This window comes from Triturus cristatus, chromosome 1_2 (genome assembly GCF_964204655.1).
Source record: "Triturus cristatus chromosome 1_2, aTriCri1.1, whole genome shotgun sequence".
In the NCBI taxonomy this organism is placed as follows: domain Eukaryota; kingdom Metazoa; phylum Chordata; class Amphibia; order Caudata; family Salamandridae; genus Triturus; species Triturus cristatus.
The window spans coordinates 293,064,238-293,077,843 of NC_140580.1; the positions used below are offsets into that span (position 1 = coordinate 293,064,238).

The 13,606-nt window shown below is 45.6% G+C and overlaps 1 protein-coding gene across 9 annotated transcripts in view; it reads right to left on the reverse strand.

Annotated features, from left to right (window-relative positions):
* Positions 1-13,606, reverse strand: part of FAM149B1 (family with sequence similarity 149 member B1) — a 511,501-nt gene that overhangs the window by 103,271 nt on the left and 394,624 nt on the right. For all 9 annotated transcript variants that reach the window (XM_085603795.1, XM_085603798.1, XM_085603792.1 and 6 more), the window contains one exon: positions 1,439-1,511. In XM_085603795.1, the coding sequence (XP_085459921.1) occupies positions 1,439-1,511 (73 nt within the window). The remainder of the gene's footprint in view (positions 1-1,438; positions 1,512-13,606) is intronic.

The window sequence follows — 13,606 nt, forward strand, 5'->3', positions numbered from 1 at the left end:
ATGATAACAACGCAGGTTCTCGCATCACAACCTGACAGCTCCTCGCAACCGACGCATCGCCTTGACTGCGCGACGCATCCCCGACATAAGACTTTGCATTGAAAGCCCTTGTCAACTGGATCATCAACGACGACGCAGGACCTTGCAGAGCAGCTCAGCAGCTCCCCAGAACCGGGGCATCTCCTGAGCTGTGCTATACATTATCAGCAGGGACCTCGCAAAGCTCAGCAATCAGGACTTAAAGGTACTCTCCTTCAGCAGGCCTAACTGGGTCCCTGTAGCCGGCACGCAATCCATTACAGTCACTTGAACTTGTGACTTGTCCCGGTCCGGTGCGACCAGATATCCACGGTTGGCACTTTGTGCTTTTTGGAGCTATATTTACTGAAATCTTTAAACCTGCATAACTCGGTTTCTACTAATTGGATTTTTGTCATTTTGGTCTTCTTTTATTTATTAGAAATTACTATATGTTTTTAAACTGGTGTCAGGTCCTTTTGTGGTGTTTTCTTAGTGCGTTACTGGTTGAAGTGCTGGATAAACACTTTATACATTGCCTGTAAGTTAAGCCTGGCTGCTCTGTGCTTAGCTACGAGAGGGAGGAGCACAGGTTAGTTTGGGGTTTGCTTATGCTTCACCCTGATGAGGATTGGGGTTCCTGCTTGAGGAGGCCCCCCCCCCAACCATTATCACTCAACTAACAAGAGCTAGGGCTGCCACCTTCCAAGAGGAAAATACTGGCCATTTATTCAAGTTTGTTCATTTGTCTGGCCATTTGTTCAAGTTTTGGGATTCTGCAAAGGCCCAGATATGATACTTAAGCAGGACATTATATAAAATCGTTCATATTAATTTTTAACACTGATCTTCTGCTTTTGTTTACTTTAACTATCAGCCACAGATTATTAAGGCAGCTCTAGAATGCATTTTAAAGTGCTTTCCTCTTATGTTTGCGGTTTTAAGTATTCACTGATAAGAGGAAATAAATACTGACTTTATGTGATGTTTTTTCATTATTCTTCCAACTGGGGCATTCAAATATTGGTCATGTCGGTATAAAAACCGCCAAGTGGCAATCCTACCAACAGCATTTAAGAGAAGGACCCATATAAGTCCGCTAATACCTTCACATATACCACACCATCTGCACCACTACCAAGCACTGATAGACTTTATATTGCTATGGAGTTCATGCCTGCCTTTGTATAATTTGTCACATGAAACTAGACCTCTTAGCTTTGACCAAGCTAGGTTCATTTGCAATAAATCTTCAAAGGATTCTAGAATTCAAAGGACCTCACACTTGGGAGAATTATCTAGATGGCAGCATGTACATGTCTTTTATGCACATCAATTCCTCAATTTGCAATGATTAAGATCACTCCCATCAGCATCAAGCATACTTGAACTAATTCTGTTAAGGAAAAACTGCGTTTACCAGTGCCAGGAGATCCTCTTCTCAGGAGGCGCTGACTGGAATGATCCATAATACTGCGAAAGTGAGTATCAGGCTGAAAAGTACAACACATACATTATTAAGACGCATTTACAGAGATGCAGGATTATACAAAGATTAAAACTTTATGCATTATCTTTGATGCTATGTTTTCTCTCGTCTTATTGACATATGTCAAAATCAATGTAGAACATGTGTACAATACAATACAGTTCAAATTCATAATTTCCATTTTCACTTGGCAATCAGTTTTGGTTCCCCTTTTCATCTTTTCCATGCCAATGCTTTTTACTTGGAGTTAGCCAATTAGTAGGGGGCACAGAATTCAAAATGCAGGTCTAAGTTAGCCGTCAATAAGTAGATCAAATGTAAAAAAAAAAAACAAGTGTATTGAGGTTAAGTAGACAAACTCCAAACATGATCTATTAGTTTCCAACCCTTCACCCCTTGTTGTTCTTAATGTTCACTTTAAATAAAAGATAGCCTTGGCTACTAACCTTTAATAAAGGTCTGCTTCACTGATACAGCATTACTTCATTGCTAAAGTAGTGACTTAGGAAAACTATGAAGCAGAGCACTCTTGAAAGACGATCAGATAACTGACCTTTAACCTCTTAAGTGCGGCCGTCAGGCAACTGTCGGCAGCTGCACCACCTTCCCAATGTGGGTGTCTGCCATTGGTCGATATTGGGGAGGGTTATAAAGGCCTCTCTGGTGCTCTGCACCAGAGGGAGTATATATTTTTTTTTAATCAGGCTGTTTGGGAAGAGGTTTACGAGCAGCCGGATTGTTTTGTTTTTATTTACTGCAGTGACGATTGGCGTGCAGGACACCCTGACGTCATTGCAGTAAAAGTGAAAGCAAAACGAGATGAAGGGCTCATTTTACTGCCACCGAATCAATGCTTGGTGGCATATGTCAGCCTCGAGCATTGACTCCTTTGAGAGATTCTCGGATTTCCAACTATACCTCTGTCCAGTGGATCCCTGCATAGGGATCGCCACAGGAGAACGATCCCCTAAACAGGGATCCAGCCACTAGGGATAGTGGGAGCGGCCCCTTGGGCAAGGGCTTTTGCTCCCCTGAGTCAATATTATATTTCAGAAAGCCCACTAGATGCCAGGGAAAGCTAATTTGAAAAACAATATATGGGTGAGAACTTATCCCGGATCTGCCCTTTGGGGGGAAAGAAAGACCACTAGGCAACAGTGTTTTAAAAAAAATAAAGATTTAGGGGTAAGGACTGCCACCCCCAACTAAATAGGGCAACAGTCTTTCTACACCCCACTGAGGTGCAGATGGGGTAATTACTCACGATCTGCTCCCCGGAGTGGGGGTGGAAAGTCCTCTATACACAAGGGATTTTGTTTTAGAAAAATGTAGGGGTGGGGGCTGTCCAGCATGGACAAGGCCATGCCTTCACACCAAGTAAATGGGGCAACACTCTTGCAGGCTCCCCTCAGATAGGCAGATGGGGTCATTGCCACCGATCTGCTTCCTGGGGACGCAGAAAGTCCACTAGACACCAGGGAAAGTTCGGGAGATTCCACCTGACACCAAGGATTTTGTCTTTGGGCAAAAGAAAGTGGTGTATGTGTTGGACTCTGGCATTGGCCAAATCTGATCCCAAAAGGAACAAACCAGTCTTTTCTTCCCCACCCAGGGACAGACCGGAGTTGTGCCCCCAATTTACCCCGGGGGCAGAAAGCCCACTGAATATATATTTTAATAATATATATAATAGGAATATATATTTTAATAAAATAATGGGGTGCTGCTAACGTCAGAAAAGGCTAATACCAAGGTCAATAACAGTCCCCTCGCAAGGGCTCCCATTGACCTTGGTTTAATCAGTTCCTATTGCAGGCACTAGTAGCAGCCACACAAGTGGCACAGTGGTTTTATCACCACAAGTGGGGTAACAGTGGGTGATAGGAATTTTGTAGAATCCTGTGGATACCGGGAGTTTCCATCATAGAAATGTAAGGATAACATGTAATTTCAAGAAATGTTTGAGATTTACACGGCATTGTGGGTAAGAAAACCTTGTGGGATCCATGCAAGGCACACCAACCTTGACTCCCCGATTTGTCAAGTTTTAAAAAATGTGCATGTTTGCTAGGTTTCCCTAGGTGCAGCGTGAGCTAAGCCAAAAATCTCCAGCCACCCACACTGGAAGAAAAGTGTCAGTTTTCAGAGGAAAGATGTGATATAGCTAAGTTGTGTTTTGGGTCATTTCCTGTCACAGGCACTAGGCCTACCCACACAGTTGAGGTACTATTTTTATTGGAAGACTTAGGCGAATGGTAGGTGGAAGGAAGTCTGCAGCTCCCCAGAGATTTCAGAACTTTCTGTCACATAAATGTGAGGAAAATTTGTTTTTTTACTCAAAGTTTGAGGTTTACAAGGGATTCTGGGTAAAACAACCTGGTGAGAGCCATACAAGTCACCCACCCTGAATTGCCCCACATGTCTAGTTTTGCAAAATGTGCATGTTTTCTAAGTTCAGAACGCATTCCCGGTAGTGTGTGGACTTCAGAGCGTACTCGCTGAAGCCTGTTTTTGCAGCTCACATCGGCCTCCTTTTAAATTTCCTGCTTTGCACACTACGGCACTTCATTGATATGTGCTTATGATTCACTGATGCTTTGACGTAAAGACTCACAGCATAATTTTATTGGATCAGACTTTTAGGTCTATGACACCATTTCATTCTTTACAGCCCTGAAGAAGTCGAGGGTTAACACCATAATGATGAAACACATGTTGGCTGGACTTTGTGTTGTCATTTGAATAAAGACAAAGAGAACACTTCAAGAGACACTACTTGCCTCCATCTTTTCACCTATGAACTTTTGAACTTTCATATAACTCGCATGCATGTGCATGCATGTGATAGGAACTGATATTATGTTTTCTAGGTTTCCCAACGTGCCTCCTGAGTTAGGGCTCAAAATTCACAGCTACCCACTTGGCAAAAAAAATGGTCCGTTTTGAGTAGAAAAATGTGATGTTTGCGTTTTGGGCGTTTCCTGTTGGAGCTAGGCCTACCCACACAAATGGGGTACCATTTTTATCGGAAACCTTGGGGTAATCCTTAGTTGAACGAAGTTTGTGGCTTCCCACAGGTTCCCGAACTTTCCATCACAGAAATGTGAGAAAAATGTGTTTTTTTGGTAAAAGTTTGATGCTTGCAAGGGATTCTTGGTGAAACAAATTGATGAGAGCCACACAAGTGATCCCATCCTGGATATCCCTCAGTGTCCAGGTTTCCCTAGGCGTTGGTTGAGCTAGGGCCCAAAATCCACAGCTACCCACTTAGCCATAACTGGGTCCGTTTTGACTGAAAAAATGTGATGCATCTATGTTCCATTTTGGGAAGTTTTCTGTTGCGAGCACTAGGCCTACCCGCACAAGTGAATTATCATTTTATTGGGAAACTTGGGGAATGCTGAGTTGAAGGAAGTTTGTGGCTCCCCACAGGTTCCAGAACATTCATGAAAATGTATTTTTTTGTGTGTAAAAGTTAGATACTTGCAAGGGATTCTGGGTGAAACAACCTGATGAGAGCCATACAAGTGAACCCATCCTTGATTTCCCTAGGTGTCCAGTTTTTAAAAATGTACAACTTTGCTAGATATCCCTAGGCGCCTGCTGAGCTAGGGCCCAAAATCCACCGCTACCCACTTTGCAAAAAAGGGTCACGTTTCAGTGAAAAATTTGATGTGACCATGTTGGTTTTGGCCTGTTTCCTCTCTCAGGTACTAGGCTTACCACAAAAGTGATGTATCATTTTTATTGAAAAACATTTGGAGCATAGAACAGTAGTATATTTGTTATAATCAATTGGATTTTTCTGTATTTGTGCCATCCAAATGTAAGGCAGCGTATGAGAAAGAAGACATTTTGAAAAATACCCTCTAAATCATATGCTCGTACGGGTAATCTCCATATCTTGGGCCCATTTCAGAAATACATAGGTTTACTTGATACCCATTTTTCACTTTATGTAATTCACCACACTCAGTACAGAGTAAGTCTGATAGAACTCCAGTGGCAAACCCGTCCCCTCCAGGAGCCTTGAGTTTGGGAAGTAGCTGTAGGGTCTCCCAAAAACTCCTCAAGGTTATTGTAGGATTCCCAAACTAGGCATGAACCCATGCTTCACCGTGGGGAGCGCAAGACCCTCCAGGAAGGACTGTCTCTCTGCCTACGTGATCGCTTGTTCGATTTCCTATACCCCCTAGATGTAATTTGAAAGTGTCTACCACCGCTTCCCGTTTGACCTGCAGTGCACCATCCTGCAGTTATTGTTTTTACAGCCAGAAAGGATCTGCGCTGTTCCTGCAGTCTGAGTAGATGTCTATCCTATGATTTCCTGTTCATGTGATGCTCGGAGCATACAGTCTCTGTCTCGATAGCTCAGGATTTTGGCAATTATCCCCTTGGACAAGCACCAGTAAACGGCGGCCCGGCCAGTGCCCTGTGCACTTGCTCCACTACAAAGTACTTTGAGAGGCCAGCATGCTGCAATTGATGTTGTATCCAGTCCTCCATGAATCCTTCCACCGATACGCCCTCCACCAGCTTTGCGATACCCAGCACCCGTATGTTGCTGCGGTGGGAGCGATCGTCTGTGTCTCGCCACCCTCCACTCCAATTCCCGGTTCGCTGAAGTCATCTTGGTCATTTGTTGTTTAAGCTGGGGGACATCCCCTTGTAAGGCTTCAATGTTATCATCAGTTTCTGTCACTTTGTCAGCTACCTTCCTCAGGTCAGCCTTGGGCAGGTTCACATCAATGAATACTGATTCTATCTTGTGGTCCAGTGCAGTGTGAGAGCCCTAAATAGCCGCCAACAAGTCCACAAGGGAAGGGTCCCACGATCCCTCCAGGGACGCACTTAGGGATTCTGTACCAGCCTGCTTTGTAATCCTCAGTGAGGGCTGTCTAGGCTTAGTATACTGCATGATGGTATAAGTGGCATAGATGCAAGCTGCTTAATCCTTGCCTATGTCACCTGGTCCCTTCCAGGGATCACCGGAGGACCACAGTCCGCTAATTCAGCAAAGCGAACAGGGATCCACAGATACAGAAACCCCCATCTGGCTACTACGCCCACAAGGACGTTCAGAGATCAGTTCAGGGGTATCCCTACTCCTTAACCACAATCAACTCGCCCATGTGTAGCAAGTGCGTCCAATGGAGAACAATGTCCCACGCACTATGAAGACCTCTCTGCTGCCACAGTTTGTGCCCACCCTCCAACGAGTCCTTTTGTTACATACTTTCCTCGTAGTGCCTGAGAAGCTCCCAGCTGCCGTGCCAGTCCTCCTACGGGCACCACCCTTCACACCATCTGGCACATGTACGAATGTTCATTAAGCCTTCGCACCTGACAAAGACCAGTCAGTCCGCTGTTTGCTCACATGTTCCAAGGGTTTACCATACATGCAGCACCTGCTCGTGCTATCTGCCTTGCAGAGGAGCCAAAGTCTGAGAAGGAAAAGAGAAGGTGCCATTCCTGCAGCTCAAGACAAGCCCCAAAATACGCTGTGTCTCAGCCCCTTCCCTGTCATACAAAGGACAGCAGTTGTATTCCTTTCCGGGGCCATTACAGCGTTGTCTCGGGAGAAAAAGTCTCAGAATCTCTATCTGGCAGTGCTTTAAATGGGGGAAAAAAAGTGTAGGTACTCATCAGATCGAGCTGGGGGCATGGCAAGAAGGCGGGGCTTGAGGCGGGACTAAGGGTGGATCTAATGAAAAACATTTGAAGGGCGCAAGAATTATTTCGGTTGCGAATGATGACAAATTGCTTCCCTCCGCAATTTATTGTTGATGCCCTCGCATGTATTAAGTTGTACTAGTTGACAGACTTGAAAGGTAACTATCAGAATTCCCTTTTTGTCAGAGGCACCTGTATATTAAACAAAACATTAAAAGGTGCAGAGACTTGTTTTACTGAAAATTAATTAAAGGAAAAAAGACTACATCCTAAAATGCAACTCTGACCCGCATCGGATGGAAGGAAGCCATCAGCTGTCATGCTAGTGATCCTGGGAAAAGCAAGTTATCTGGGGTCTCACAACAGAGCAATAATATTTCACCCTTTCATTCACTTTCAGATACTGTGCCACCCAGGAAAATCTAGTCCAAAATTCTGAGGGGCTAGTAAAAGGATGGAGGCACATATAACCATGTACATATGAGCACGGTGTCACTGATGATGGTGGTCAGCAGGCCTGCGGTAGCCACTGTTTCTGATATGGGAGGCACCCTGTACCCACATGTGTTTGATGCGCAAAGCTTCCCTTAGGCCTGCTCCTTCTCCTCAAGTCCAAAGGTAGGCTTCCTCCCTTGGGTGTTTTAGGTTCCCTGGTGCTCTCACTCCTACTGTTTGGCTCACTTTTTTCATGAATACCAGATACAGCCAGCTGTTGTGTCAACTGGTGATGACCAGTCTGGTGCACATAATAGTGCAGTGGAACCCGACAGATTTATAAGCTGCTCTAGTGGAAATTGGGAGGGGCATTGGGAGGGGCAGACATTTGGCATTATCCATTCATATCTCTGTACTGCTCATAGCCGCACACTTATGGATGCCTCCACAGTATTGTCCTGGAAAGACATACCTGCGATTCCCCGGCTAACCATGATCCTGCCTTCTTTCGACTTCTCTGCCTGCTCCCTCCTTCCAGTGCGGGGATATGTGTCCTGGCCTGTAGTGGTGTGGGTGGTTCTTAAGCTCCCTGCCTGGCCTGAGGGGTCTAGCCCTCTGGTCACATCTGAAATGACAACTACATTCTTGGGACAATATTTACAGTAGTCTGTGTACCACTTTGCCAAGTCACAAATTTTACATGGATGGAAATCCATTTTCATATTATACTTTTGTCACAACACAATAGTGGCACTCTGTGGGTGCAGAACTCCCAAGCTGGAGGGTTGGGTATGCATCCAGAAGAAGACAGAAAATGAAAGATAAACCCCACCTAAAATAGATGGTTTTACTTTATTTAGCTGAAAACTGCAGTTATTTTCCCCAGAAAGGTATGTGAATTTGCATCAATTTGCTATAAATGAAGGTGAAGGGCTGGCTGTAACTGTCCCTCCCCAAGGCAGACAGTCTTCGACATGCAGAAATAAAACTGAATTTCCCCGTTTGTGATTATTATAGGATGTCTGTAACATTCACTGTTTGGGGAAGCTAGTCAATTCTGCATCTGTGGCAGGTAACTGGATATGGGCCTGTGCCAGTATGGTGAGAGCTCTGCTTCCAGACATCCTTCCTTCCTGATGTCCGTGTCAGTTGAAGCCCTGGTCCTCACCCACCTGAATGGAGGCAACTCTTTCCCATTAGCCTCCTTAACAATATTCAGAAACCCATGAAAGCACCTTAACCACTGCAACACTTCCCATCGTGGGCTTATAGAAGTTGGACAAATCCACCCACACTGAAGGTATTGTATTGTAATTGCATTTATATAGCGCTTACTACCCTTGACGAGGCGTCAAATCGCTTTTTCGGCGAGTAGCACGCTACTCTGGAACCCAAGAATGATTAGTGTTGAATTAGTATACTGAAAATGTGAAAGTAATTTGAGTGGTGGATAGGTTAGTCAGTTATTTGGATTCAGAAGGATAGCGGAGGGATAGAAGAGGGAAAAAGGTTTGCATTTATATAGCGCTTGTTACCCTGATGGGGTGTTGAGAGTAGCACTTATCGGGTTTAAAGAACAAAGAAATACCAAAAAGTGTGACTGAGCATGTGTATGACAGCAAAAAAGCGTACTTGGTAATCTGGAATAGGCCTCGTTTCTGAGAAATGCTTGATATCAGACACAAGCATTCTGGAAGCAATTCAAAGTGTGATCTAACATCATAGAAATGAATGAGAAACACTCACCAAGCCATGGGACGTCACATCTTAGTCATGTTTGAATGCTCATATTGTTAGCTACGTTCCGTGTTTTCTGGTAAATGCACATTTTCAACTCTGTGCACATTATTCTTTCCTTTCCAGTGTGCCCCAGTAAGGTCTATACTGTGTTTAAGTATTTTGATAAATCCATTCTTCCACCAAGTATGCAATCTGAATTCTTATGATTGTTTGTTGGGCTTTTCTTGTTTAACTTAGTTACAAAAAAATGAGTCACATTATGGTAAACGTTATATTAGCTGATAAAAAAAAAAAAAACACGACTTATAAATACCACCCTCCCCTCAAAATTATTTTTCTATCCAGCTGCCGCCCCCGCTTTAGATAACACTTTTTTGGATGCCGAGATACTCGCCTACCTCTACCCTCTGATGTGCCCTTACTTCGTAGCCCCATGTCCCCTCCGATGCCCCATGTGTCTCTTTAGATTGTCTCTTTTTTCAGGTGGTCACGCCACCTTTCATCTTAAATGTCCCCTCGTTCATCCCATCAAATTCCTTCTCTTGCTTTTCTAGGCTACACCTCCCCCACTTAAAATACCAGTCTCTGCCACTGCAGCTGTCGCTCTTTCCTCACTCAACAGGCCCCTTCCACCGACCTGTGCCTTGGCTCTTTCTTGGGACACCTACCCACCCCCGACTCTCATCAGATGGTCCTCATCCATCAGGTGCTTTATTTTAAACCCACTGCCCCGCGCCCGCAGTGTATTCTCTTCTATAATTTGCTTGCCTCTTTCTTCTTCTTTAGATAACCCTTCGACTTCTTCAGCTGACTGTGCTTATACCCCTTCACTTCTGAAAGCTCTCCTCAGTTGTCCCCTTTCTTACCCGCCAGCTGCTGTGCTATCCTTTCCTTTCTGTCTTTTTCTCATAGAATAAAGGGAAAGCCAGAGCAAATTGTGCTTTTTAAAGAGCTTCCCTTTCTTCCTGCACACAGCTTCGTGGCGGGTGAGGTCACACAAATTTCGGAGGGGGGAGCCTAGGAAAAAATTTCAGGGGGGAGGGGGGTGTTGATTCTTCAAGCAAAAGTCAGAGTGAAGCTGCGGGGGCTCTCTAAGAAGGGGTGAAACACATCAAAACCTCATTAACAAGCAAAAAGGTATTTCAAAGACCTGTGAAGTACGCGGCTGTGTGTGCGCCCGGGAAGCTGTCTCAGCCCGGGCTGCCACACACGTTGACGGGGCAGGGGGGGCTGAAGTCCAGTGGGCATTGCGCGCCTGGGTCACACGTTGCTCTGCCTTGGCGCCAATGCGTTACTGCCCTCCTTGTGAAATCACCAATATGTGAGCATGCGCCGCAGTGTAGAAATGCGATGCATGCTCATATGACTATGTGTGACAGTGAGTACCGGTACTCTATTTGGTAACAGAGAAGTGCCGGTACTCTTGGGGGGAAAAAAAAGAAGTGCTGGTACTCAGTACCGGTGAGTACCGGCCCATTTAAAGCACTGCTTTCTGGCTATTGCCGCCAACCATAATAGCAACAGGGGAGGCTCCCTCTGCAGTATTTTGGGCCCAGTCAATGTTTATATTTCAGGAGTGTTCACCATCGGCGCTTATACCATTTAAAAACAAGCATTGACATAGCCAATAGGTCTTGCTTTTGGGACCTTATAAGTGTTTAGCCATGCAACAGCTGCATAACTAAATACTTATAAGGTCCCAAAAGCGAGACCTATTGGCTATGCCAATGCTTGTTTCTGTTTATTACTACTCTGTAGTAATGGCGGCACCCGTGCTTTAGCTTAAACATCGTAAGCTAAAGTCGGGTGCCGAGATTGCTTCAAAAGTAAAGAATTGTCTCTTTCTTTACTTCTGAAGCAATCTCAGCACTCGACTTTAGCCTAAGATGTTTAAGCTAAAGCACGGGTGCCACCATTACTACATAGAAGTAATAAACAGAAAAAAAAGAACTGGCTCACGGAGAACATCAAAGCGGCCGCGAAAGTGAAAGTGATCCGATCAAGCGCTGCACGCGCGCCCGCGCACGTGCACTGTAGCTCTAGGCTGGCCATGGTAGCACTTTTTTGAGCCCTCATAAAAAGTCTCGCCAGACCAGCGCATGCGCTGGGTCAGGCGAGACCTAATCACCGGCCTTCGGCCTGGCCCTCCCTCTCTGCAATGGCGGTTATGCTCCTTGTAATTGTAGCGCCTTGCTGAGGTCCGCACATCTGTGGAGACACATCCCAAGAGACGTGCCTGCTCCCAGCTTCTATGGGAGGGCCCTGCTGTTGTGCCCGTTGGTGCTCACACTGTGTTTTATGTCATCGCCAAGCTGGCTTGGGTATTACTGGCATTCCTCCATGTAGGTGGTGCCCCTGAAGTGGGACCCAGTAAGTCGGCCTCTTTTCTCTGGGGAAGGCGGGGGGGGGGGGGGGCTATTCCGGGGGCTGCTGCGACCCATCCAATGTAGGGAGCATGGTCTGTAGGTCTCCGGAGGGCCCGTAGCGCCTCCCAGCAGTGCTACGCCACTCGCTAGATGGGTCAGCTAAGCTCCGTGAGGCCGGCCTACTGATGGTTTCCAGTCGCCAGTGGGGGTGGGAGGGAGTTCAGCAGCCCCCCCTCATCCATACCCAGCCCGCACCAGCACCAGTTGAGCGGCAGGGCAAAGCGGCCTGGAGCTCCAATTTCACTCCGATGGCCATGGCGAATGCTGGCCATTGGGTGTGCCACGACCCAAAGTCCTGATGGGGACAGGCCACTGCGCTAATCCATTTCCCCCAAGGGAAAATCAGGAATTTATTTGCCGTCTTAATATGGGCTTTGGCACGTCCAGAATGTCGTTCCTCAATACCCTTCCCCAAGGCAGGATCATGCAGGATTTGGCCGAGCGGGACACGAGCTAAGCTTGGCTACGACCTGTTGGCCATCCTGCTTGGCCACACCCCAGGCCACCCTCATTTACTATTTAAATCTTACCGCAAGTTACAACACTTAGACTGAGATTGAGCAGAGGGTCAAATAGTAATATGGTTCCACACAGATATTTTCTGAAGTCTTAACCTGCTTTAATTTTATTAAGAATTGCATATGTTAACATGTATTTTGAGTAAGCTGTATATTCGATCATGCCTATCTGCCACAGTTCTTTTACTGGTATTATTGTTATACACTCATTAATAAAAGATATATATATATATATATATATATATATATATATATATATATATATATATATATATATATATATATATATATATATATATATTACCTACTGGCGGTCGCCAGTAGGTAGTTATAGTTAGGACCCTGTTTCCATAGGAAATCCGCAACATTCTATTTTGAATAACTTTGGCGCCGGTTGACGAATCCTCGCGAATTTCTCAAAATAGGTGGGGCGCTACGCTCCGCTCCTACCCTGAAAGTCTCGGGGGGATTCGTCAAGCGGGGGCTGAGATAAAAGGGGGGTCCCAAAACGCGTTTTTCCCATGCATTTTTCCATAGGACCTTTAGACAGGGCTACAGCCCGAACGGCTGAACAGAATTACTAGAAATTTGGCAGAGAGGTAGTCCTCAGGTCAAGGAAGTGCCTTTTGTAGGTTTGGTGTAAATCTGTTCAGTAGATTCTGAGAAAATAGCCTTTAAATCAATATATATATCTGAGCCAGCTTACGGTACGCTTACCGTAAGCTTACCGTACGCGTACGGTGGCGTGCGCGAGCGCGATTCTGATTGGCTGTTACATCTAAGTAAACATTCGAATCGGTCGAAACCAGGAAGCGGCGGCCGCCATTTTCTCTCTCGCACTCTGAGGGGGGGGGCTGTAAACAAAGGCAAAAAACATATAAAGGGGCTGTTTAGACAGCGCCCATGCACATAGCCATGTTAGTTGAGTCCTCAAAGATCCCCCAAGGCCAAAAACGGTAAATTTTTATTTTTTGAAAATTTCGCCGATTACGCTTACCGTACGCGTACGGTGCGCTTACGCTAAAAATTTTAATAAAAAAAAAAAAACACTCTCTGTGCATGGCATATAATTGTCATCACTTACAAATTAAATTTAACAGATTACCTATCACAAGGAAGCGCATAATATGTCCTCCATGTGCGCACGGTGCGTAACGTGGGCACGCGGTGCGCGTAGCGCACTGCGTGCCCACCTTGCGTGTACGGCACTAACTGCGTAAAGTGGGCGCGCGGTGCGCAAAGCGCACCGCGTGCTCACTGTGCGCGCACGGTGCGTGAAGCGCACCGTGCGCGCATGGAACGAACTG